The sequence below is a fragment of the Sinohyriopsis cumingii genome, chromosome 5, assembly GCF_028554795.1.
Source record: "Sinohyriopsis cumingii isolate HCF-2022 chromosome 5, ASM2855479v2, whole genome shotgun sequence".
NCBI lineage: Eukaryota > Metazoa > Mollusca > Bivalvia > Unionida > Unionidae > Sinohyriopsis > Sinohyriopsis cumingii.
The window spans coordinates 32,663,427-32,690,858 of NC_142965.1; the positions used below are offsets into that span (position 1 = coordinate 32,663,427).

Consider the following 27,432-nt stretch of genomic DNA (forward strand, 5'->3'; position numbering starts at 1 on the left):
CCCACAACAACAACAACATTATAATGATCATTTAAAAATAAAATATAACAAAGGTCCATGAGTTTAGGTTCTCAACATAATGAGCTTGGGATCTATATAGTGAACCTGTTTGCAGTTTGGGGTAATTTTCCATCATATGATTTAGTTAGGTGAGGTATTGTGACAGTGTCATAATGGTCTCCTGGGGATATATATATAGAAGATAACAATTATTCATTCCTATTACTGTTATTTTACTTTCAGTCTGAAGATGTAGTGTTGGGTTTAGATTTAGTTTGAGAGAAGTCATTAATTTAAAGTATTTATTGGAATTATTAAGTGTTTATATGACTGTCTGGAATAACAAAATTTGGAAGTATTGCAAATTCATTTTCAGGAGTTCTGGACAAGGTCGTTCTGTTACATCAAGACTGTTGGCACCTCAGCACATTGAAGACCTGGAATTCATTCAGAACACTATTCATTTCGACTGTGATAGAACTTTCAGGATTATTTTGGATTTAATTCACAAGTTCATGAAAACTATTCATTTTATAACTTAGAGAATTATATTATTCATTACATTTTACATTACTTGTTGGTTTTGTTTCAATTCAGTGGATTTTATTTTATTTTTTCCAAAGTTGGACTTGGCCAGGATACCTTTCACATTAAATATGTGATCATAGGTTCAAAAAGCCCATTATTTGAAGTACTGGAAAATAATTTGTGACAAATATAACTATTTTTTTAAAATATAAATAATACTTTTTGCAAATTATTTTGTTATGAAGTATGAAAACATGATCTTAATATCATTAAATTTGTAACAAGATTCCTTGGGAATTTCCACTAATTCATTACTGGCAGAAACTACCAAAGTACTGGTACAGTGTTAATGAACTGTGGTACACTCCACCAAAACAAAAAATAAGGTAAAATGGTACACAGGTAATATTGCATATCTCTAATCTTTATCTATAATTGGAGGATTTTTTCTTCTTCAAAGTTGATAAAGTTTTGTTCAGCGGCTTTTCAAAGATAATGTTAATTACATTTTTCAAGTTTTAGAGATGGTGACAATATCAAATGATGGACTGGGGTCACTTCTATATACAATTTAGAGCCTTCTATGCCACTGATTTCTTTTAAATTTAGTCAACTTTTGTTGATTAGTTTTTGAGATAAAGGCATTTGAGGTTTTCCCATTTTTGGTACTAGCGACCCAGTTCTGAGTCTGTGCAGGTTGCAGTTGACATCGTCTTGAAAAAAATCAAGATGATGGCTATGAAAATGATCACCACTGAGTGTCCTTGATATGGAGAGAGAGAGAGAGAGAGAGAGAGAGAGAGAGACACCTGGAAGAATACTATAGACAAAATTTATCAACTAAATTGCAGAAGATTTATTCTGGAAACATTTCAAATCATATTAGTATCTGAAGATGAAACATAGCAGCAATAAGAAGTCCCTGGTTTGTGAATAAAAATTAAATACAATGTTAAACTAGGTGATCTTCAGAATAATCTACTAATAATTATGACAGATGATGTACTCAAAAACAAACTCAATTATCACACATTTACAGCACAAATATACATAATGAAATACAAACATCACAAAATCAGCCACAAAATGACAATGACTATATGCACGACATTACCTGCAGCAAAGTTGAGATCATTCATTTTGACACCTTGTATATTAACTCTAAAGCTGCATCTAAATGCAAATATTCTGCAACAATTGCTCTTAACATTTTATTTTCTCCAATATGAAATTTTGCATCAAAAGGCACCATGTATCCCTCTCCAGATGATTCATTTGCAACATGCATTTGACCTATCACAATTTAAACTCACCAGAGTGATTTTTTGTATCAAAAGACACCATGTATCCCTCTAGGTGAATCATTTGCAACATGCATTTGACCCATCACAATTTAAACTCACCAGAGTAATTTTTTAAAGCATTTACATCAGTAAGTCTTACCGATAGTTCCTCAGGAAAAAAATTAAAAGGAATTCCCCGTCTTGCCAGCACCATTGCCTGATATACATATATTTGCATGTTTTCACTTTTAAATGACCTTGACCTTGGCTGAGGGCAAAAGGGATTTTAGAGTACATCAGTATGATGATTCTGCAGTATAACAGCTTTCCCTTCCTGTATCTGGGACTTGTGACCATATAAAACTTTTGAATTGAAGACTTAAACAAGATTTTGATATGACCTTGACCTTGCCTGGAGACTGAAGAAAGGGACTGGGTGAATGGAAATAAAAGGGTGAGGTTCCAGTCAATGGATGACAGACATCACTCCCAATGTTTGGGACTTTTGACCATACACAAAAACTTGAACTGAAAACTTCAACAAGATTTTCAAATGACCTAGAGCTTTCCCAAGTGACATGAAGATTTGGGTGTTTGGGCGTAAGTGCAAAAGTCCCATTTTCCTAAGTCCAATTATGAAAGCTATCTCTTCCATGATTTGGGACTTGTGATCATATACAATGTACTGTTACACTGCTAGGGTATTTGCTGATTAACCTTGTTTTCTCACAGCAAGAATCTAATCAAATGCAGAAAGAAAAAAAAAACTCTCCTGGCCAAAGTCTTAATATATTCATTCAAGGAATATAGGCCAAAAGAATTATTAACAATGTAGACTTCAAACTTGATAAATCTAATCATGAAAATAGTCGATCTCTAATAAAGTAACATATCAAATAAGCGGTTTCCATCTTGTTTATATTCTAGACAATTAGTGATTACTTTGACACATAGCTGTGCCCAATTTAAATGTTCTAATTTCAGTGACCATCATTTGTTAGCATTCGAGTCGAAAAGTTATACCTTACTGATGGCTTTCAATGTACACGTAATTTCATTTACCACCATATGTTAACATCATGTTGATTTGTTATGGGTTTTTTTCTTTTCTTTAATATTTTCATCTAAACAATTTTGAAAGCTGTTAATAGAATATGTGCCCACTCAGTTCACTTTTTATTGGGAAGCCTGTACTTAAGCCAAGATTTCAAAGAACTGACCTTGCTCTGAGGATATAGCGAGGGTGGGAGTGTATGTAATTTAAAGTGCCATGATTATGAATTCCAATCTCCATGAATGAAAGCAATCCTTCAAAACATCATATAGGAAAACTAAGTAATTAACATGATTAATATGTTAAGGATGGAAGACAAAAATTCAAAATGGAGGGTATATAAAAATGTAAGCTACAATGAAAATTCCCAGTTCAGTTTCCAATTATAGTGCAACCTCCTATAACAGTCACCTCTCTTGCACAGCTGCCTGTCATATTAAGTTCCTTTTGTGACCATCACATCCCTTACAATGACACCTGTCATACCAAGTCAGTGCATTTTTTAACCTCCCATACCAGTCACCTCCCTTACACATCTGCCTGCCCCACCAAGTCTGAACATTTTCCGACAAAGAATAATCCTCAAATAACAGTCAACTCTTTCACACATCTGCCCATCATACCCTGTTAATGCTTTTCATGACAGCACTTTTCTAATACATTTTATCTTGATAAAAAAGTCACTTTTCCATAATAACCAAAGTACTTTCTTCCAAGGATAGCTGGTAAAAACGGATGCAAAGTAGTTTCTGTACTGTTCATCAAGAAAAACTGTTCTCATGTACAGAAGCCACAGTTCAAAATGAAATGATGTCTAAAATCAAGGAAGAATATTTAGCGTGGAAATAAGTAACTGTGAATCTCGTCTGCTCAACTTTCAGCATAAGAGTTGCAAATACTAAAACAAAGTGTAAAGAAAATCACCCTCTCTGCTGGCCACATGGACCCAATACTAACCAGAAAACACCTTTTATTTCCCACCAAATACAAGTTCATCTTTCTTTTTGTTTTAAATTTTGCAATAGAGGATGCAACTTCAAGTTGTGTATACAAGGTCAAAAAATAAGTTTTTGTACAAACTAGCTAGAGAATGAATGTTTGTCCCATATCTTAATATATCAATAATGTGTCAGAAAATGGAAATGTTTTTATTTTTGGTTTGTTTTGTTCTGAATTTTGTCCTGGTATAAAATATTAACTGACATAATAGTCAAAAGGGCATTTAAATGCATAAATCAATTGGAAAATGACATTACAGACACATTTATGTATGCAAATGAGTTAACTTTCAGGACAAAAATACATTTACAAACTATACCTAATTACCCTGCTTACATTTTTTCCCCATTTGCACCCCCCCCCCCCCCATCAAAAATGTTTTTGACAGCTGTATCCCCAAAATTACACTTTGTTCTGGCAAGAAAGCAGAATGTCGATATGGAAACACAATATTAAATTACTCCACAAACATTTACCAGAGAAAACTTAACACAGTTTGAAGGCTTTATCTTTAAAGGGTATACTTATTAAAATTAGGTGCAGTCCAGTGTAACTAAAAACATGTTCTACCTTATTTTTCTGATGACTAACATTTCTCATATTCACAGTTATAATTAAAAGAAACTACAATATTTCAATACTTCAACAGTACTGACCTGGCTTCATTTTAAAAATACAAGATTCAAATTGTAGATTTTACTTGTAAATTGCAAGCATCTTGTTAAACATCTTGTGAGTGAAATTTGGAGTCGTTCAAGAATAATTAAACAGTACACAAATGTAAAGCTTGAAAAATATTTCAAAATGATAAGTTCAAATTTATCGATAAATAGGAAGCATTTTTACAAGGCGAGCAGCAGATACAGTTAAGTGGTTCATAGATAAAAAATATCAAATAAATAGTTATTATTTCTCAAATGTACTTGAAATTATTATTAACCTTTCAGATTATGTTCAAGAATGAATATATATATATATATATATATATATATATATATCCAAAACATTGCTTTTCAAACAAATTAACTGAACAAAATGTTATATGCTACAAAACAAACAATCATAAAATGGTACAAGCCATTAGGTTTATAAGCTGTCAGTGTATTTATACATGTAGTAATCTTTAAGGAAAACAGGAAGGTGCACACTTACTATTGTATAGGTAAGAGCAATGGACATCCAAATAATTGACTAAATACGAGGTCAAACTAAATCAAAATATTAATAAATCTGAAAAAAAAATTGACAAAGGCTTCACTAACATACTTCTTTATTAGCTTTATTAGCCTGCATAAAATATAATGATAAACTCAACCAATTTTTCTACAATAAAAGAAGCGTTATTTTCTATCTGAAACTTTTAATGTTATTTCCATCCTTAAAGCTTTCACTAAATCAAAGAAAAATAACTAAATTGCAGCAAAAAGTCATACACTGACAATGATCCATCTCTATTTAAGGAGAAACTGAGTATTTACAACACATACTCTCTTATAAGTTTAGTCCAACTGCAAACTATACAGACCCAGATCTGACAGTGCATAATGCACCAGCAGATCTAGGTCTATGAATTTTGTTAAGAGTAAATAGTAGACCAAACAACACATACCCCCTGCACTTAGGCAACAGCAGATCTAGGTCCATGAATCTTTTTAAGAGTAAATAGTCGAGCAAACAACATAGACCCCAATCTACCACTGCACTTAGGCAACAGCAGATCTAGGTCTATGTTGTTTGTAGATCGATTCAATGTGTAAGCATATAAATGAAATTTTAAGCAATAGTCACTCCAGAGTCGTACCAATGTGACAAGCGGATCTTTTTTTTATGAATCATTTTTCATGTTTGAAATTTTTACCAATAGTCATACCAATGTTCCAAATGAATCTTTCCTGTGAATTAATTTTACACATGTTCAAATTCAATCAATGACAATATATATATATAAAGGCACTGACCTAGCTAAAACTGTGCTGGAAGTTTATTCCCAAGACTAGACCATAACCGGCTGACCTAAATATGTGAATTTGTTCCTGCTTAATGTATATAATCCATGTAGAACTACATCTAGATATTTATAGGTAGCAGTTCATTTCTTGTTAATCACCAAAATGAAAGAATAGATTGCTTATAAGACAAGAATGTGAATCCCAGTTTAGTACTATTAGGCTGAAAAACTTCAAAGCTACGAGCTCAAAAATAATTTGATAGGAAGGTATAGCTGAGAAACAATGTAAAATACCTTTTAAACAGGAATTGAAGATGTCAGTTAAATGATCCTTTTTTTTTTACATAGGATATATATATATATATATATATATATATATATATATATATATATATATATATATGCTTGCTTGGAGTCTCCTTCCTTCTACAGAGAAAAAAACATGAACATTTAAAACACCAGTATAAAAGAATTTTTAATTTTTAGTAAAATGTCCCAATGAATGTCAGAGTTATGAATTCTATGTCGGTATCGGTTAACAGAACACAGTACAACTTTATAACATCTGAAGGATATTCAAATAACCTCATTTATACACATATGTAATATTTACAAGAGTGACCCACTCATTGTAACTTCTCAGCCTATATTTTTACTCATCACAGCATATACTCACATATAATTAGAGTCCAACTGCAAACAACACAGACCAGGAGATGCCTTCATATAACATGCTGTCAGATCAGGGTCTCTTATTTATTCTGCTGATTACTCCCAACAAACTGCACAGACCCAGATGTGCTGGTACATTTTGCAAAAGCAAATCAGGGTCCATTCAGTTGGACCCAACTTCATACTTGAATATATATATAGTCACTAATACAGCGTGAATGAACAACATATTGTATAGATTGTATAAATGTAAAAATCTCAGTAATTTATCATAAAATATGTCTCTTTGAACTTGGTTTCCAATGATTCACTAGTGAGAGATGTTGGGTAATCAATGTCAGTAAAAAGATACAACTTTTGACAAATAAACAATGATGCATGTGGCCTTAATGACTAAACTTTACATTTAACAAGGAATTAAAGTTTCCTGTCAAAATACCCATGAATATATCATGTATGTAGTATGTATGTCATGTCATGAAAACATGCAGTTCTATCTTCTTGTCTACAGCTTCTTTCTACTGACATTCCAATACTTTCCTTTCTCTTTCCTATATAAATATGTATGAACCTGGCAAATCGTTTTTCATTTGTCTGCAGATGGTCCAAATGACAAACATTATGTAAACTTCAAATAAGAACAATAATAAAATGAACATTTATACTGCCTTGATAACACTCGTGATATTTATAATCTGGGTGTACAAAGTCCAAAAAGCTTTCGGCCTTATGAAAATCAGAGTAATTGCTTTCCATAGCTCATCATGAGTAAGAGTTTTGATTAAATAACTTTTGCCAGCAAACAAATGACTTGATGATAAAAATATAATCAAGAAGCTATTTAACATTAGTGTCCTAAGTTGTTTGTGGACTTTTTCTTTGGGATTTTCTTTTTTGGTGGGATGGGGTAGGGTGGAGTAGGATGGGGTGGGGCAATTTACAGCCCAAGTATGTGTTTTCCATTAATCCTTGAAATTAATATGAAATTTATCTTGTTCATCAAGGACTTAATGCTGATTATAAATGCGGCGACTATTTCTCTCATACTGTAATCAGTGTTTTTAATGTCATTTGTTTTAGATGAACAATTTTGAGCATATTCATGTTTTCTAGCATTGAAATGATTTGCACTTTAAAATATCCACATTGCACATCAATACTTTCTAGCTTCCTTTTAACACTTTCTCCTCTGAGAAAATATTTACAATACTCCCATATTTAACAAAACTAAGAACACAATACAAGGAATCCACATCTACTGTACAGAAGAAAAAAATTATAAGTTACCTCTGTACATTTACCTTTATTTTCAAAAACTGAATATCATCCATTAGACCACTGCATCATCCAATATTAAGCATTTCTTAACAAATTCTAGTCTACTGTATCGGACTCGCAGTTAAGTGTAAAAAGCACAGGCCAAGATTCATGGCATATGGAAGATTACAGATTCAATATTGAATCAGAGACTTACAAAATAATCTCCAAGCAAATAACTTTGTCTCCTTTCCAGCTAAAATTTTCTACTGATATGATAATGTTATGTGATGTTATAAAAATAAAATGAAATACATGACAATTTGTTAGCAGTATGAAAACCTGGATTAGCATGCCAGACAAATGTCACAATTGTAAATAACTCAGCTCATGTTCTTTGAACAGTTTTAAACTAACTCTCAATGATTATGACTGCACATTTACACTTCCATTTTGAATATCACAACTCCTTTGTTATAAAACATTGGATACATCACCCAATCATACAGTCTGGTGATGTCATGAATATGCAAGTAACAAGCATGTACCATGATGATGATGAGATCTTATAAATACTGATAATTCCCTGAATTCTTTTTGCAGATGGCTCTGAAGATCACAAGACTAACCAGATTTCAAAGTTCTACACAGTGACGAATGAGCGCATAGACTACAATTTCTTTATATATTTTAACTACAGTAAATGAGTTCACAGCAATAGACTTATGGTCAGAACGGTGCATGTTCCATTCCCATCAATCATCATCTCCATCCAGATCGGCTACTGCAGTTTGTCCATGTGTATGGTACTTGAGAATTGCCTTGACACAAAATAACCTTCAAAGTGTTGATGTGACACATAAAACAAAGAAGAAAAATAAAATAAAATAAGGAAAACACCTCCCCCCAAATCTATCTTTTCTATCAAGGCAAATGTTTTCCAACTTGTTAAAATTGAATAACATGTCTACAGTGAAGTGGTGGCACATGAGAATTCAACAATAATTATGTCAGTAAAGCATGTTATGATGTCGGAAAAGGTGGACTGCTTTGCTTTATGCATCTAAATACTGACTTTGCAGTACTTGTGCATGTGCAGTCATGTACCTTCGAATCATGCATGCAAACTGCTGCAGGTAAAGACACTAAAATGTCCATTATTGTACTTATTTTTTTTGGTTTCTAATTTCATGGTGTTTGTTTTCTGTAATATTATTATGTTTTTTTTTGTTATATGTGTTGTCTAATGTTGTAAAGCGCTTAGAGCTTCTAAGATCAGGCACTACGCAATGTCCTCATTATTATTATTATAATGGACAGGTAATTGTACTTATTTTTTTAGCAGTATATGTTCTTTATAAACATAAAATAATTCAATTCTACTTCACATACTGTCATCACCCTAACATCACTGTTGACAAAAAAAACCAAGACTTGCCCATATTTTAAAACAAAAGATCATCTGATCTGTGTAAACAAAAAGATTAAAGTAACTATGTTCATATATGTCTACAGTATTTGTGTAATGAAAACAAAGCAATTTGTTTTTTTCAAAATACTTCTGTAACATACTAATTTCTTTTTGAAAAAAACACTTAAATATCTAAGGAATAATATCTTTTTCTGGTCAATTATTTTTCTAAAAGAAACTTTTAAAATGTTTTCATGGTCACTCAACACTTTGAGGAAGTAAAAAAAATAACCAATTTACGAGTATTTCAATGAGGTCACAGTGAGTAGAATGAAATCAGAGTAATCGGAATACAGTTCTGATGATTTTGCATAGATCTTTGGCCATTTTTTTCAGCATCTGTAATGCGTTGTAATACTTGGATTTTAGGCTTGATCAACTCATGCTGCCAGAGGCCTGCAAAAGGGATAGATACATTTCAATGTAAATGTGACATATGTACAAGAAAAAACATATATAACATATATACAAGATCCACATTAACGTATATGTAACATATATACAAGATCCACATTAATGTATATGTAATACGATAAATGAGAAATGGGCACATCAATGAGCTAATCATTTCCATACATACAATAAAATGTGCAGAATGAAACTGATATAAGTAATTCACATCTAATCTAGATATTTTTTTATATCTCCTATGAATAAAAAATCTATTTCTTTGAAATTATCTTGCAAAACACTGAGCTTGACATTTTGAATAAACTGTATGGTTGAAAACAGGTCTTTTTGATCCATGCACCCCTATCATTAGCAGCTTTTGGAGGGCCCTTCTGATCCCTCATTGTCAACATCACAACTGTTTGAAGGCCTGCTGATGCAAGTGTTATAAGCAGCTGTTGCAAGGCCTGCTGATCCAAGTGTTATAAGCAACTGACAAAGGCCTGCTGATCCATGTTTTATAAACAGCTGTTGCAAGGCCTGCTGATCCATGTTATATAATCAGCTGTTGCAAGGCCTGCTGATCCAAGTGTTATAAGCAGCTGTTGCAAGGCTTAAAAACATTAAATTTTACTTTTTCATCATCAACACATTTTTTAAAATCCAGACTTACAGACTTGAGTTGGAAGTTATCATAGATTTCCACGAGATCACTGAGGTGGTACTGGTTAAGGGCGACAAAACCTTCCAGGCGGCTGCTGATCTTCCTAGCACAGTCCTGACAGTGTACAACAAATTTCCGGTCCTGCTCCGTCACAAATAGCAGGTTAAATACCTCCACCTGCAGAAAATCAAAACTAAACCAATGAATCAAAAGATTTCACTCACACTGAAAGACTGACCACAGGGCACTATATGCACTATGATAATTCATACATGTACTTAAATTTCATTAATTTTAAGACAGCTTTTAATGCTGGCATTGACTGGGAAAAAAGAATGATATGACAAGCAGTAGGAATGTTACAATACAGCTGTATGTGGATTATCAATATTTGTGGGAAGATAAAAGATATCATAATGCTACCCAAGAATCACATCATGCAGGATAGAACCTTACAAATTAATTATGCCATTTCACAAATTCACTAACACTTGAAACTGGACAACAGTTTGACAAACCAAGCTTCTTTTACAAGTCTAAACAGCCAACAATGATGCTTCCAAAAAGTGCCAGTTGGCCTATTTTGTCGCCAATAAGGAAAACAAATAACAATGTGCAACATTGGCAAAGCCCAGCATCATCTCTGAATAAAGTTTTTACACATTATTTTTTGTACTTTTAAGAAGAAAAGTCTTTTTATGTAAGAGAAAAATAAATGTACACTAATTCATGAGCCCTTCCATAGTCATTTTATATTAGAAGTCATATGTAATCTCTTCCACAAAATGATAAACTTTGTACATGTTATTTTTCTATCTTTAAGAAAGATTTTTTTTTCATGTACAAGAAAAATGCATGTACCAGATATATTCGCATATAAGCCCGTTCACATATAAGCTGACCCCCCAAACTTAACAGGTATAAATACTAAAAAGTGCATGACCCGCGTATAAGCCGTCCCACAGCTCCAAGACATCACAAGATGCAAGAGGTACGTTCTAAATGCGTTTATTTAGGCAAACGTATATTAAACAAAGAGTACACACATACTTATCTTGGGCTAAGCATGTACAATTATTAAACAGAAATGGTATAAACTTGTTTGAAAAGTAATTTATTTAATTTTATTTTCTTATTGTTTCTGCCTATGTTAGATTTGTATATATTGATCGAATGATGACAAGAATTGAGCAATCGCGAGTTGCAGTAACACTACTTCTCCCTTCCGACTCAATTATTGTTTGTTTGTGCATTAATGCAATGGACATTTTATATCAATGCACCAGTAATTATGTTTTTATTTTGCCTTGAAATTTTAGGTACCTAACTCGTTAAAATTTGATCCCGGTATGACAACACAATGAACAACAATAATGTCTGATACAACACTCGCAATTAGGCTACAGAATGTATTTACATAATGGCGCCACAACATCTACATTGTAGGTTTGAACACTTGCTGAATGAAGTACATCCCTTGGAGTTAAATCATGGGCACCGCTGCACTAAACTTTAATATCTCCAAATACAATAATGAAGTTTAAAAAATAATCCTTCAACCATAATGCTAATACCGTACAAGCTTAGTTGTAGTTTGCTTTGATGTAAGCAACCTACACCATACCTGTCAACTCTCACGGGTAAAAAAAAAACCTCCCAAATTTTGAGATCACTTCATGCCTACCTCCCGATTTAATTATATCTCATGATTTTTGCAGAGAACTCTGTTGTATCACCTGTGAATAGTGTCATGACGATATAATTACTAGAAAGAATTTGCTTCATCGCTAAATAGGATGTTAAGTATACACATTTTTCACGTAAATTTATGATTTTTTTCATCTACAACAATACAAGAATCAGAAAATAAACCAAAACAAAAAATAAACAACAATAAAATTGTCAGCAATTATTTTCAATCCCAAGAATGATCAATGTGAATGCTGTAGCTCCATTGTGGTTCCATTCCCACCAAAGAAACTTACACGAGTGTGCATCTGGCATTTTTATACCATATATACAAACATTAATTACCATCGTTAAATTAAAAGAAACGAAAATACATACCACACAGTACGTGTCCTCAAAAACTAATTCAGAATATGTATGCTTTATAGTGGACAATACTAAATGCCTTATGAGTTGACAATAAGGGAATAAGGTCGGATATACAATGAGAGGAAAATATTTGCAACATGTATGGTACCGTAAGGATGCCTATTTAGGTACCTTTAGTTCAACAGATTTGATAATCCTTTATTTGCCAATCAATTGCAGGTGCTTGCGTAAAATGGTTTCTTTGAATCATGATGGAGGACAAGTCATTTTCACAAAATATTTGCTTCGATAAGGATTAACCTTTAATTAGTCATACTGGCTTTCTTGCTTGTTTGTTTAAGATTAACATTAGCTATTGCACAGTTTGGCCACAGCTGACCAGAATATGAAAATTAAGCACGTCATGGAGGAAAATAAGATGCGTCACAGGGAGAAACCATGTGTCCTTTGCGAATGTCGCCCATATTAGACCCGAAAGGTCGCTCAATATTAGTGAAAACAAGGCTTTAAAAATGTTATGCAAAACCTCTAGATTTTAGGTCCCAATCTCTGTATTTTTTATTTCGTCTCCCTACTTTGCTTTTGAAAAGCTGACAGGTATGCCTTACACCCCGTTTTACAAAACTAGGTAAATGTGCTAATATTATAGAATGAAAGGCATTTATACATCAATGTACTGGTATAGTTCCTGGTCAAAATTTTCTCTTAACACAAGCTAGTTTTGGGGTTTTAATGATTAACTGGCCTGTTTTGCTGTTGGAAAACGAAAGACAAATCCACCAACTATCAACAAATTAGACATTGAAATATCAAACTTAAAATTGTGTGTAAAGTTGTGATGTTGTTCAACAAACATAGATTGATGATGATCTTAGTTGATCTATGATGAGAATTTTAGCCCTTATTATTACCACTCTTCAACATGTAAGTTATGCTGGTTATGTGCCTTGTACAATTAAACGTGTGTACCTTTCCATAAATATTACCTTGGCTTGTAGGATTGCTTATATCATTGAAAATGAGTAACTCAAGAGCGCGAGAATCAGTGTAAATGGAACAGCTATTATAGACTAGATGAACTGTTATCTGGGAGGATGCAATTTATCATGAGCGTGAGATTTAGTGTAGTTGTTGTTGTTGTTGTAGGATTTAACGCCATTTTTCAGCACAAGATAGGCTATACATGGCGGCCAGTATTAATGGTGGAGGAAGAACCCAGGAAATCCCCGGAAAGAACCACCAACCTTCGAGAAGCTACTGGCAAGCTTTCTCACATACCCACATTAGCCGAATCCGAGACTCGAACCTACGCAGACAGAGGTGAGATGGCAGTGATCCGTAACGGAGAGCACTTTAGACCACTCGGGGCCCCAGATTCAGTGTAAATGGAACAGCTATTATAGACTAGATGAACTGTTATCATGAGCGCGAGATTCAGTGTAGTTGTTGTTGTTGTAGGGTTTAACGCCATTTTTCAGCACAAGATAGGCTATACATGGCGGCCAGTATTAATGGTGGAGGAAGGACCCAGGAAATCCCCGGAAAGAACCACCAACCCTCGAGAAGCTACTGGCAAGCTTTCTCACATACCCACATTGGCCGAATCCAAGACTCGAACCTACGCAGACCGAGGTGAGATGGCAGTGATCCGTAACGGAGAGCGCTTTAGACCACTCGGGGACCCAGATTCAGTGTAAATGGAACAGCTATTATAGACTAGATGAACTGTTATATGGGAGGATGCAATTTGGTCGAAACAATGAATAAAGCAAAATGTGCATCTAATATGTTTGGGAATAAGTAAGGATTTAAGTGATGCTATGCATGCTTTGCACTGTGTAAGTACTGTACATTATAGTTCAGCCTGGTTTCACCCTGGTAAACTCAAACAGCCCACGAATTATTAAGTCTGTATTTACCTTTATTTAATTTTGTGATGGGGAAATCAGAAAATATGCACGTGCAAAATAATAACAAAATCATTCGTAGTACTTGATAACAGTTTAATAAATGTGGGTCACCAAAAATTATTTCTTTGTGTCCCAAGATTTACAGCCTTTACAGTAGTCAACAAAAAGACTTAAAATCTGTAAAGTTTAGACATGGGCCCATAGATAAGCCGACCCCCCCACCTTTTTTCCAGGCCTTTATGTTTTCCTAAATTATTTGGCTTAAACGTGAGTATATACGGCATATGAAATTTTGGGAGCCATGCCATGATCGTGTTATATCTGAATTTGTGTTATAATGAAGGGTGTTATAGTAGGGTCATACAGTACATGCTAAATTTGTCAAACTAGAGACAAGCTAAGTACCATTTTTAGTGTTGGAGTTTTGAGTCACTGTTACATTCTTGTGCTCAGACATTTATTAGGAATAGAATGCCAATGAGACTGAGGTGAAGTTCTATACTAAACTATAATTTACCTCACATATGTTGCAATAGTGTGCAGCCTCGTTCTCGGCACGACCTTGCCACTTGACCTCCAAACCCAGTTCCTCTACAAAATCTAACGTGTACTGAATCTGACGCAAGGAGTTCAGTAATACTGACCTATGTGAAAGAGAATTTAAAATCTATTAATTTTATATTACAATGCAATAATAACTTATATTTATGTCTTTTATAACCGACCTGCATGACCCATACAATGATGTATCTCTCTTACACTTGACTTGGTTCTGCTCAACAGTTTATTACTTTGCACAGGCTTTGATTTCTAAAGAAAATCAATTTCCCAAGTTTTCCAGGCTATTTTAAAAATAACTCGTATATCTTAGGTGTTATTAAATTAATTCCCTTTGTTTTATGTAGATTTTAAAATTAGACATTAGTATTTTCTACTCTATCAAAATTCATTTTTCCTATTTTAATGGCTACACTTTGGACTAGTTATATTTCTTGAGAATATGGTATTGGCCATTTTGATCAGCTGTCTGCTTTAGGCAGTGCATTATTTCCTTAAATAAAGAAATTTCAATCACATTACATGAAAGCAGCATAGAGGTATGCCAACATACCTATCCCACTTTCAGAAGTGCTTAATAACTGTCAAGCAGAATCTTGCACAAGCCAAACAATTATGTATCCTTCTTGAATCTGACCTGCATGACCAATACAATGATATATCCCCCTTGTACCAGCCATGCACAGACCATATAAGGACACATCCCTCTTATCCTCGACTGGCATGAACCATGTAATGATGTAACCCTCTTATACCTGACTTGCATGACCCACTCACTGATGCAAATTTCATTTACTTGGACTGGCATCACCCATAAAATGATGTACATCAAATTTTCTTGGACTTGCACGACTGTTATGTATAGTTGTGTAGTTAACTTTTGTTCATTATTATAAGTTGCATATAATGAAAACATGTTTACATTGCTAACTTTTGTCCACGATAGTAAGTTGTAAATAATATATTCCCACAGCTTTATGAGTTCATAACATTCCAGACCTGCCAACCCTGACAAGTCCGTCTCTGTAAGGCAGTTGATTTTTTTCCACAAGTCTGACCAGTTTTCAGTAAGGTGTAACAAAATATCACAAACTGCTATTGTTAAGCTGGAACGCTTTATTAAAAGTTCGTTATTGGGAACAAGCATCAACGATAAACATTATGTTCAACTGAAAAGTTTGTAAAATACGCATAGACTTTATTTACCACTAGTACAGTGCACAAATTTTTAGTTCCAAACCCCATGCAGCTCAATGGCTTGTTGCTGTCTCCCAACTTGATGTAATTCCTGGAATTTCTTTTTCCATTTCACATGACGACGGCAATCATATTTCCCGACACAAGTCATCCTCAAATTAGCATGTGATGTCCAATAAACATAATTGTGTCCCTTCCAGCTTTTATTCACAAGAATCTGAATATTCCTTTTTATTTTTCCCCGTGTTGATTATTAACAAATTTCAAGAGGCTTATTTTCTCCTTTCATCTTAAACATGCATTGCTTGCTGGACGTCATTTTTTAAAAAAATTATATGATCAACAGTTTGATCATGCAGACACTTCACATGAACAAACAGGCGCAGTTTTAAGCTTCTGAGATGCTGCTGTAAAGTTAGTCTGGTTCCCTGACTAATTTCACTAATTCTAATATGAAACCTGGATTAAAATCAAACATGGATGAAAAAAATTTCCAGATTTTTCAGCAATGATCATTTTTTCCGTAGTTTTTGCTTTTATGCCGTTAAGTTCGCATTTTAAGGGTAATTTTCGTAAGACTTACAGCAAAATTGTAAGAGTTGGCAGGTATGACATTCTAGGCCAAGAGTTGATTGGAATCTTCCATTGGAATGACTCACATCTAGGTTAAGTGAAAATAGAGACTTGATAAAGAAACAATTCATTCCCATTTTAAACCAGCCTGTCAGGTATAATTTGAGACGATTTCTTTAAAATATTCATTGGAATTACTAAAGCACTCACTGCCTTTCAAATTAATACATTACTTTGCACTTTGGTGAACTATTGGAACTCATTTGGAACATTCTATATTTCTGGTCTTATGGTAGGACGATTAAGATTATTTGGGATTTAGTTCACAATAATGTAATTTTCTCTTCAATTTTCACTTTGTATTGTAGAGAAATAAACTGTTGATTTTACTTAAATTCTAATTCTTTCTGCTACACATTTTGACCAATAAAACAATGTACTGCTCTTGTAAAAGACTTGCAACAACTTAAACACAGAATGCTAATGTAACTACCAATGTTGTTGCTTCAGCCAGAAAAGTTCTACTGAAGTCCAACATGTTGTCACATGTTAAGGTAAAAACAGACTGGAAGAAATTGTGAGGGTGTCCTCTCTTGTGTTTGTAAAAGAATGTGTATGATTTAAACAAAACTGGCAGTCTTCTTTCCTAAGATAAATCTAAAATGAATAAGTCTATGCAGATTAGAATACCTTGATTCTCTCTTTGATGTTAACATGCAGATCATTTTACTCCTTCCCTTGTTGATCTTTCCATAGAAATTTATTTTCAGTTAACCCATTACACCCCGTCACATGTACAATAACTTCTGGTCTTAATATCTTTCTCTATTCCAAACATGCATCATCCATTCCCTATTAAACCAAGTCCCCATTCTCTACACTAAACATACATCATCCCTCTCCAATTAAATCAAGTCCCAACTCACTTGACCATTTCAAAGAACTTGGGATCCGAGATGGTGATGTTCTTTGCCATGTTCCATGCCAGATGCACCATGGGAACAATGGACTTGTAGCTCTGCAGTTTGTTCCACTCGTACCTCTCCATTCCCAGCTGGAACTGTCGTGCTGTCAGTGGACCAACATTCCATGCAATGTTATTACACCAACCCTGCAATACATAGCATTTTATAATCCTGAACTTGCTTCTCAGTACAATATTGGCCAAATCTGTATTACTTTTGAATACCCTAACAGAAGCCCTGAACATTTGTGCATCTATCATACTTAATATTCCCTGGTTCATATCTGAATGTGTCTTATACTGTTCACTGGCAGATCTGGGTTTATGCAATTTGTTAGGAGTAATCAGTAGAACAAGATAGACCCTTTGTTGTTTGCAGGTGGAATCGACTTGTAGGCGAGTATATGGGGAAACACTCTACTAATGCCTTGACATTTATGAGTGAAATACTTTTTTCAAACACCACAGTTATGTTGCATTATGACTTGTTTACATACTTCGAGTCAATTATTTCTGAAAGATTAACCCAACACAGACTTTTAAAGACCTCATTTTCAATCAAAATTCTACATCGATTACAGCACATTTTACTTACTAAGGTAAGCAAAGTTATCAATACATTAGATGACATGGTAAGAATGTTATTGTTGTAGGGTTTAATGCCATTTTTCAGCACATGATAGGATATACATGGTGACCAGTATTATTAGTGGAGGAAGAACCTGGGAAAACCCCATAAAGAAACACCGAACAACGAAAAGCTACTGGCAAGCTTTCTCACATACCCACATTGGCTGAATCCGAGACTCGAACCCATGCAGAAAGAGGTGAGATGGCAGTGATACATAATGGAGAGCGCTTTAGACCACTCGGCCACTCTGGGCCCCTGGTAAGAAGGAAAGTGGTCTCTGAATGATTAATCTAACAGCAATGGCCTAGATCATCTGGTAAATCATGGTCTATAGAGTGTCATTCCAATCGCCAAAGGTATCAAACTTCGTCTACTGATGAATTATACAACAGCAAATCAGGGTCTATGCTTATCATTTCATTCTAATCATTGGTAGACAAAGTCATACTCTGTCTACCTAATCATTACAAATCAGGGTCTATGCAGTACAGTTGGCTGACATGATAAATATACAAATAGGAAGACTTTTATATTTCACCACTGCTGCAGGTCTCTGTGTGTATTGCCCACTGACATTAGCAGGAAGCAATGATATAGCAGTAACTTTTCCAACTGTGGCATGAATGGTGATGGCTTGTGTGTGTGTGTGTGTGTGTGTGTGTGTTTGAGTTGGTTTTTTAACTTAGCTTTAACAACGTTTCAGTCATATCGCTACGATGTCTGCAGTGTGACAGTTTATAGTAAAGTCTAGCACTGGGGCATCATGCCGCAGACATGTAGCATGATGTCCCACCCAGTTACGTTATCCTGACACCAGGCTGACCAGTCCAAACACTAACCTCTTAATGCTGAGCACCAAGCAACCTGGACCTAATGTAAAGTCTAACGTGTTTTAGCTATCTATTACTCCAGTGCTGCTCACACTTTCCTTGACCCACTGTAAAGTGCAAGTGTTTTTAGCTAGTTATTAGTCTACTGTTACTCACAATTGCTTGGACCCAATGTACTGTTGCTGCTCCAACCCAAACAAGATCTCCTGGCTTCTGAATAAATCTGTACACTGGAACATTCTCTTCATACAGGTCTTCCAACACCGGCCACCAGGAACCTGTCAGGTAGTTCACACCATTCCTAAAGAAAGCAAACATTAGATTGTATTATGATTGACCTTTAGCCTACAACCTAATTATGAAACGCTGTCTGGATTAATGATCATATTCGGTGCTTTTTTCTCTCTGTAAATTCACATACAAGAACATTCTGATTTTAGCTTCGTATCATGTAAATGTGATTTATGTGATCATTCATTTTACGCACAACCTCCAAAATGTACCTGAAATAGCAGACTTGTCCTCGGCACCATTAGCATTCCACTCATGTTATTTGTCAGATAGAATGCCTCCTAAATGTCAGCACTGTTATGCATTGACATCAGGTGATTAGCCAGATGTCTGTCGCTTATCTGCCATGATCTTCAGAGTACTCAATAAAATATGAAATTATTTACTAACATTTTTTAAAACATGAAAAATGATGTCACATTACTTTTTACCATGTGGTTTGAATATCCTAAAGATCTTTTGAAAAACTGCATTGTTGAGATCACTAAAATTTAAAAAAGGTATTTCAAAAATGCATGATAACACCATGTAGTGTCATCAAGTGGTCTTGTTTTAAATATTATATGGAAAAAACACTTGTACATGCATTTTTTTTAACAGCTTCTTTAAGTTTTTTTCCAAATAAAATTTAAAACAAGACCAGTAGATGACAATACATGGTGTAATCACGTGCACTACATCACTGATATCTGCTATATTTCTGACATTAGTAGTACTACTAAGACAAGATTTAATGTAATATTACAAGTAAATCCTATTTACAACAAATATGTTCATGTAAACTTAAACTGACACCTTTATAATGAATAAGTATTATTTTTTTGAAAAATAATCCTTCAGATACTGTCATATGGAATAGGGAAATTCTACATAATTGCATACAATGGATTATATCAATGCGTTTAATTTTAATAAATGAAAGAAGCTGAAAAAGTAGCTTTTGTACCTTTCACACATGTGTTGAATGACACCCCAGTATCTGTCAGGTACTCCAAACCACTCACAATCACCAGGCCCAATGTTGATGTTTACTGAGCAGAAGTTGTTGTTCTCTTGATGACCTGGATATATAAACAAAAACATTAAAATTATTTACATTACTGCAAGCAAGCAAAGCTTATATATATGCCCCGACAACTATGGCCAATAAAGAATATGAACACAACCACGAGGACCAAATAGGGCAGATATCACTAACAAGGCTTACCTATTTCACCAGAAAGACTTGTGTATAATTGCAAGAATAAAACCCTTTGTAAACCATCTTCCAACCTTTACTTACATTGATGGTAGCAACTATGCCACAGCCCTAAAACATGAATCCCTCAAAGTGACTGATGCTCTACTGTGAAAGGAATTTTCAGAAATATCGAGATTAGATCTTTTCTTCCTTTTAACTGATGAGCATTGAAAACGATCTCCAATATTCATCAGCAATATAACAAGATTTTCAAATCAGGCGCTGTGGTGCACATATTGGGTGTCAATTTGGCACGATTTTCATTTAGGACAAACCGCATGGCATAATGATCATCCATTCAGAGGGAGTAGCGACAAGGTTTTCATGGCAGCCATGTTGGATTTACAACTGGCACCATTGTCATTTAGAACCAACTGGTATCATAAGAATGTGTGTGTTTTGGACTTTTAACATTGCTTAAAAAAAAAAATCAGTCACATCACTACAGTGTCTGCAGTGTGGCAGTTTATAGCATTGTCTAGCACTGGGGCATCATGCTGCAGCATCATGTCCCACCTAGTCACATTATCCTGACACCAGGCAGATCAGTCCTAACACGAACCTTTAATACTAAGTGCAAAGCAAGGCAGCTGGTAGTACCATCTTTTTAAGTCTTTGGTACAACTTAGCCATGGTTTGAACCTGCGACCTCCTGTATCCAAGGCCACTGGAGTGGTACGGTAACATAAGAAGTCTATTGATGGAAACCTCATGCTGATATAGCCAGCCATTTGGAAGAAGTAAACATAACTATATTTTCAAGATAAGTACCACAGTGGCCATATTAAGGGTTTGTCATTTTCACCGGACACCATACAAACTCTTCTGATAAAAACTCCATGTCAAAATAACTTTCCATTTAAGGAGAGCAGAAGAATTTTTTCTCTCAAGATGACAAATATATTAAACATCAGATCAGAACTATTTTAATTAAAGGTTAACAAAGCTGACAAGATTTGGTTACATTGCACATTACACAAAAAGTTGATTTACTGAGAAAATAAATGTCTTTAAACTTACATTTTTTTTTTTACCTCTGAAGCATGTGTTTAGTAACTGAGTTTTTGATTAGTAGCATTTTAACTTTTATTTAGAAAAAAAAGTTTCATGTTTGTAAGCCATTGTGTAGTTTCTTGGTAATTGCAAATCCCACAAAAGCATCCTATGTGCTGTCCAGGTTATTGAATTTTTTTGTCATGCATAAATAAGCAACTGTCTGACAAAATACCACAACCACCTTGTAGATGTTTTAAATTGAAATTGTTTGATATGTTGAACAAAGACATGTCTTACAAACCAAATCCTGTCATAGTAAGATATATTTTTTTAAATACACAAAATGAAACATTCTCAAGTTGGGCATGGTATGGCATGCACATTATATTGGTTACTCAGTAAACCTAAGAGAGATATAGGGGGAAAGGTTGACTTGCTAATCATTTCAAGAAAACTGCATCATTTCACTTATTGTAACCTGTACGCAAGTTGAGAAGCTGAGATTTAATGTTCTAGCTTTCAAGTTTATAAATACCTAGAAAATTCTAGGATTTGATGTCTCCGGTTTTCGTCAGAAGCAGAAGAATATAGTGTATAAAGGACTAGATGACAGCGATAAGGTAAACGAGTCCAGGTGCATTTGTAAACAAAGAGGCTACTGATGACACAGAACATTGCCAATCAAGCCATGTTATAAAACTGTCGAGTTGCATAGACAGTTTGCTTGAAATCCTGGAATGATGAAAATTTGTGTGGATACTAAAATTAGAGGGTCCAACGATCAGTGGACAACTCTTCTAAATGATGCAAAATGAACAACGAAAAGTCAGAACTAAGTCTAGGTGTAATTAACATAAAGCTGAATACCAATTCAACAGGATTTAAGAAAGTTCATCCACTGAAAGGAAAATCAGCTAGTTTTTATTATCAGGGGCCATAACTCCATTTGAATGATTCTGAAGCATGCTGAACATGTACCTAAGCAACACTGACAAAAAAAATTCATCAAAATCATTGTGCAGAAAGAAATTGGGTAGGTCTGAAATCAGAAGTAAATCTGCTACAGACTTTTTCACCCTAACAGATGTCTATCAGTAGCTTTTCAAAGTCTAACTCTTCATACAGTCCTTTATCTTTGCCAAGAACGTCTCAAGGCAGTAGCCATCAAATTTATTTGGCATCACCCATGTACTACAAACAACTGTGGTGAGGGTTGTTCCATTTAAACATACACAGTACCTTAGGGAAGATGGTTTTCTGAAAATATATGCCAGGGTAATTTGATTTCACTTAGTTCAAGTTAAAACCGTAAGAAAATTCTAAATTGCATTTATGGGTGAGTACCCCACATTAACAGTGCCTTCCCTGGGTCCCAGGGATATGTTTTGCTTGAACAGTACTGAGGTTAGGCATTCAAAATTCATGAACTTTCCATTAACAATCACTGACCATTTTTAAAAACTTCATGACAAGCAAAATTTATGACTTATGTCCATTACAAGCCAACAGAAAGCAGAGTAATTATTATAGGTGAACATACCTCTACATAATTCAAGTGAATGTGGATAATAATTATCAAAATTTACTTCAATGTCATAACTGCGATTTCAGTGTTTTGCTCACCATCTTCCCCACTAAGTCATGCAGGTGTCCTTGACCAACAGATTTATAAACGAAAACTAAACGCTCTCCAAATTATAATGTCTTCAGATAGAATAAGTCGTACACAACACTCTAGCGTCAATAAAAAAAAATACAATTCCTCTTGGAACTAAACCACTCAAAGTTGAAGAAAATACCACCACTACGGTTTTCATTCATTAGTCATAAAATTCCTGTTAGTTACTTGTTGAATAGAAATTATAAAGTCATGCATATTATTCATACCTTAGTTATACAATGCAAGTTAGTTACTTGTTGAATACATAACATCAATGCAGCTACTCCAATGCATTTCTTACAAACAAAACAAAATGCTATGTATTCATTTCTACTGTGGTCATTTTTAAACCATCTAACTTCTCAACCCATCTGGCTTAAAAGAGCACTTTCCAGACAATGTTCGAGTGACAGAAGTCCACAGGATTTAAGTGCAAAAATGCATGTCTACGTGTCAATTTTGCATGATTTATGAAATTCCAACAACTCTGACAGTGAAAAAAAATCACAGAAAAAATGTATGGAAGATAATGGAACATGTATAATTGGCATAATTAAGAGAGTTACTGTGCTATGACAATCTACAGCTTTAACTTCACTAAACAGTGATACAGAAATTTGACAATAAACTCAATGACTTGCCAAGATCAAGCTGCATACCAAATCAGCTTAAATAAAATATGAGCGTATAATAATAATTGGGAGTGGATAGTAATAACTGGGAGTGGATAATAATAATTGGGAGTGGAAATGGAAGTGGGTGGTTCAGTGAATATGGGGATACAACTTTTTTAAGCATGGATTTGAAATGCTGACAAACTCAGCTGTGGTCTCATGAAAATCAAACCACATACCAAATTTAGTTTAAGTATAATATTAATAAAATTAACGGGTCTGACAATCAAATCAACCAAGGTCTCATCAAAATCAAACTGCATAAAATATATGGTTGAAATCAAATAATGATTATTGGAACTGCTGTGCAGAACCAAAAGGAATGGATGTAAAGTTTGAAGGATAGATGGAGAGACCCGATTTAGTATCCCATATTTTCTATGAAAACTATGGAGCATAAAAAGGTACAGGAATAATTCACCTGGTGTTCTTGAGCCAGGTACTTTCATGTAAAGTTGGACGGTATTCATTCCCAGTATGGTGTGACCAACATGACTTAACAAGTTATTAGCAGAAATGACTCGTGTGAATGATGGAAGCTTGGCAAGTTCCTGAAGCTGAGGGAGCCACTTCCTTTCGTCAGAAAGATCTACATTTGTTCCAAATTTAATGGTCTTGAATTTCTTCTTCCTAAAATAAAAGAAGGGGAAGAAAATGATTTGTAATCTGATCATTTGACCTATATGTTTAGCTGGGACACAAAATTACTTTTAGGATTTTGGAGGGAAGCCGATCCTCCATACACTAAATGGAATCTAACAATGGCATGGTTTTTTTAACGTTTATCATAAGGTCCAATATACTGTGTACAACACGAGACAATACACAGGACCACTGCTATTTTATCAATGTGAAATGTCATCATGCAGTCTAGGGTTTAAAATAAAAATAAAATCACGTAGTAACTGATATTTTCTTTTCCAGACTGCTTTTTTGTTTTAAATCTGAAACCAATGAACTGAACTAATGTCATCCCAACTTAATGTAAATTAATCAATTTGTAAAAGACTTGTTTTGGTAACTGCCAGTAACAGAATTTTTTAAATTTGTGAAATACCAGTTTCCCCAAATGAAAATTCCACAGCTTTGACACAGACAAAAAGTATGAGATGCTTCTGGCAAATATGCTATAACACTTTGTCTCTTGGAAAAAGGAATTTGGTATTTGGTGAAAATTAGGGATAAAATGGAATATTGAGTCCAATGAACATCTTCACATCTGCAGATGAACATTTACTGACCTTATATTGAGTGAATTTCTGGGCATGAATTGATCTGAATGCACTCTAAAACTCACTGGCAGAAGCCATCTCATGTGATTTTAATTAATACAAAATCTCATATACAACAACGCTGTTTGACGATCAATATGGATTTCAAATATGCTACAAATCTAGAATTATTTGTTAGGGAACTAGGATATATATCTCTGTCAGCCGTTTTATACTCACGATTTTGCAGTGGTTGAAGAATTAGAATCACTGTCTGAATCCTTGAAAATTCCCTTGGCTTTGTCACTTTCCTCCTGCAATAACAGGAAAGAATCGATAAGTACGTCACGAAATTACCACGGTTGAAACGGTTTTGCTCTTAAAAATGAAAGTTCTACGAAAGGATGTAGGCCATACCCCATGTATTCCCCATAATTTTGAGTTAAAATTAGCTCCACCCATAGCACTACCACTCCCAATTCCCATGGCATGCCATATGTATTTTCATGCTGTATAAATGTAAATGTAAATGTATGGTGTGGATTTCAAGATCTGACCGAATTGCAACATCATCTTCCTCAATATATTAAAATAAACATTTGAACTCTTGTACCGCCACCTTAAGAGATCTGTCCAAAATACTTCTGTAATTACTAAACATTTTATAACATTATCAAACATTTATTTTGTGCACAAATTTTCTCAAAACAAAGCTCTGTACCCAAGGTGTGGTTCAAACTTTTTAAACTGTTGTGCACATTTACAAAGTCTGTCTTGACCGGGACATTACTATAGCAGATCCAAAGACACGCCCACCCCCATTACATCCCAAGGTTGAAAGTCCCTATCTTGACCTGGACACATAATGCTAGCCTTTTCCTCCCAAATAATTATTCCAAGCTCTTAATTCTTACAATGGTCAGATGCAGAGCTTCCCTATAATGGCTGCATCATTAGAATAAATTACCGTTATGAAATCCAAAAACTGTACACATTACAGAGATGCCAACTTCTAGCAATGCAAAATAGGAATGAGAGCACTGAACAAGCCTAGGCAGGTTTGATATCACTCACCTGGTTTACATCACAACTTAGCCACTGACCATTTTTCAAAGCAGACTTGTGAAGGATTAAAAAAAAGCTTTCTCCCAAACTTGATACCAGGTTAAACTGACCTGATAAAATTTCTTTTGAAAGATAAAGACACAGTCTTCTGCTCGTGATCAAAGTCATCCAAAATCTTGACGATCTAAGACTATTCAATAAAATCGGTCAGAAATTTAATTTGCTAGTCTCAGCAAGCCCAGCTGAAAAAGATCCATGGTCATTAAAACAAGTCACTATCCTTCATAATCATACTAAGATCTTGATAGAAAGGCCTATTTACCAAGATAGATCAAAACTAGCTGCAAGAGTGGTAAAAACAGCTTGGTCAATCAGATGTAAGATCACATCATAAATGATCACAGGTCTCACTGATAATAAACATCATCCAACAACTTAACACTACTTCACCAAATTTAATCAGTAGTTGTTGTGGGGTTTTTTATCAGCAAAGAATTGGCTACATATGGCAGCCAACATAACTGTTCGTGGAAGAACACAGGAAAACTCCAGGAAAATCCACAAGAGATGGGAAGCCACTGGCATGATTTCTCACATGCCCACATTGGCCAAACCCATGACTCTAACCCATGCGGACAGAGGTGAGATCAGTACAGGTGAGCACTTTAGACCACTTGGCCAACCGGGGAACCAAAGTTTGATCAAAGAGAGGAGCTCAGCTAATCATCTGCAAAATCATGTTATTAATGTGTGTAAGCTTTGTTCATAATAAAGAAACATAACCTTGATGATGTGATCCCACTGACCAGGTTTGATAAAATAGGATCAGAAATAGCAGCTCTGAAGTGTTGACAAACTCATCCAATTAGATGCAAAATCATCTCATTAATATGCAAGGATCTTGACTGTAATTGTGCTCATCCAAGAACTTGCCGATATAAGGCTATTTATCAAGTCTAATCAAAACTGGATTCTGCAGTGGCAACAAGCTAAGTCAATCAGATGCAAGATAACCTCATTGATATGCAGGGATCACACTCAGAATAAAAATTCATCCTCAAGATATTGGCTCAAATTCCAAGTTTGATCAAAGCCTGCTCGTAATGAAAACTTTCTTTGTGGTAATAAGCTCGGTAATTCTGATGCAAGATCACATTATTAATGTGCATCAATCTAGCTTATTACTGAAATTGTCCAACTTCTTTATGATACAGGATATATTCAAAGGCAGATCAAAATCAGATCAGAAATGCAGTTTCTAGAGTTCTAACATGATCAGCCAATCAGATTCAAGCTTACTTATCATCA

At 34.6% G+C, this 27,432-nt stretch overlaps 1 protein-coding gene across 1 annotated transcript in view; it reads right to left on the reverse strand.

The window, feature by feature from the left end:
- Positions 1-1,369: 1,369 nt before the first annotated feature.
- The window catches only part of LOC149798900 (histone demethylase UTY-like), a 211,471-nt gene continuing 185,408 nt past the window's right edge, over positions 1,370-27,432 (reverse strand). The window contains exons 22-29 of the mRNA XM_089957814.1: positions 25,300-25,373; positions 24,270-24,478; positions 20,225-20,339; positions 19,144-19,288; positions 17,489-17,673; positions 14,752-14,878; positions 10,276-10,443; positions 1,370-9,608 (exon numbers count right to left, since the gene is read on the reverse strand). Coding sequence (XP_089813940.1) covers positions 9,588-9,608; positions 10,276-10,443; positions 14,752-14,878; positions 17,489-17,673; positions 19,144-19,288; positions 20,225-20,339; positions 24,270-24,478; positions 25,300-25,373 — 1,044 coding nt within the window. The 3' untranslated portion in view covers positions 1,370-9,587. The remainder of the gene's footprint in view (positions 9,609-10,275; positions 10,444-14,751; positions 14,879-17,488; positions 17,674-19,143; positions 19,289-20,224; positions 20,340-24,269; positions 24,479-25,299; positions 25,374-27,432) is intronic.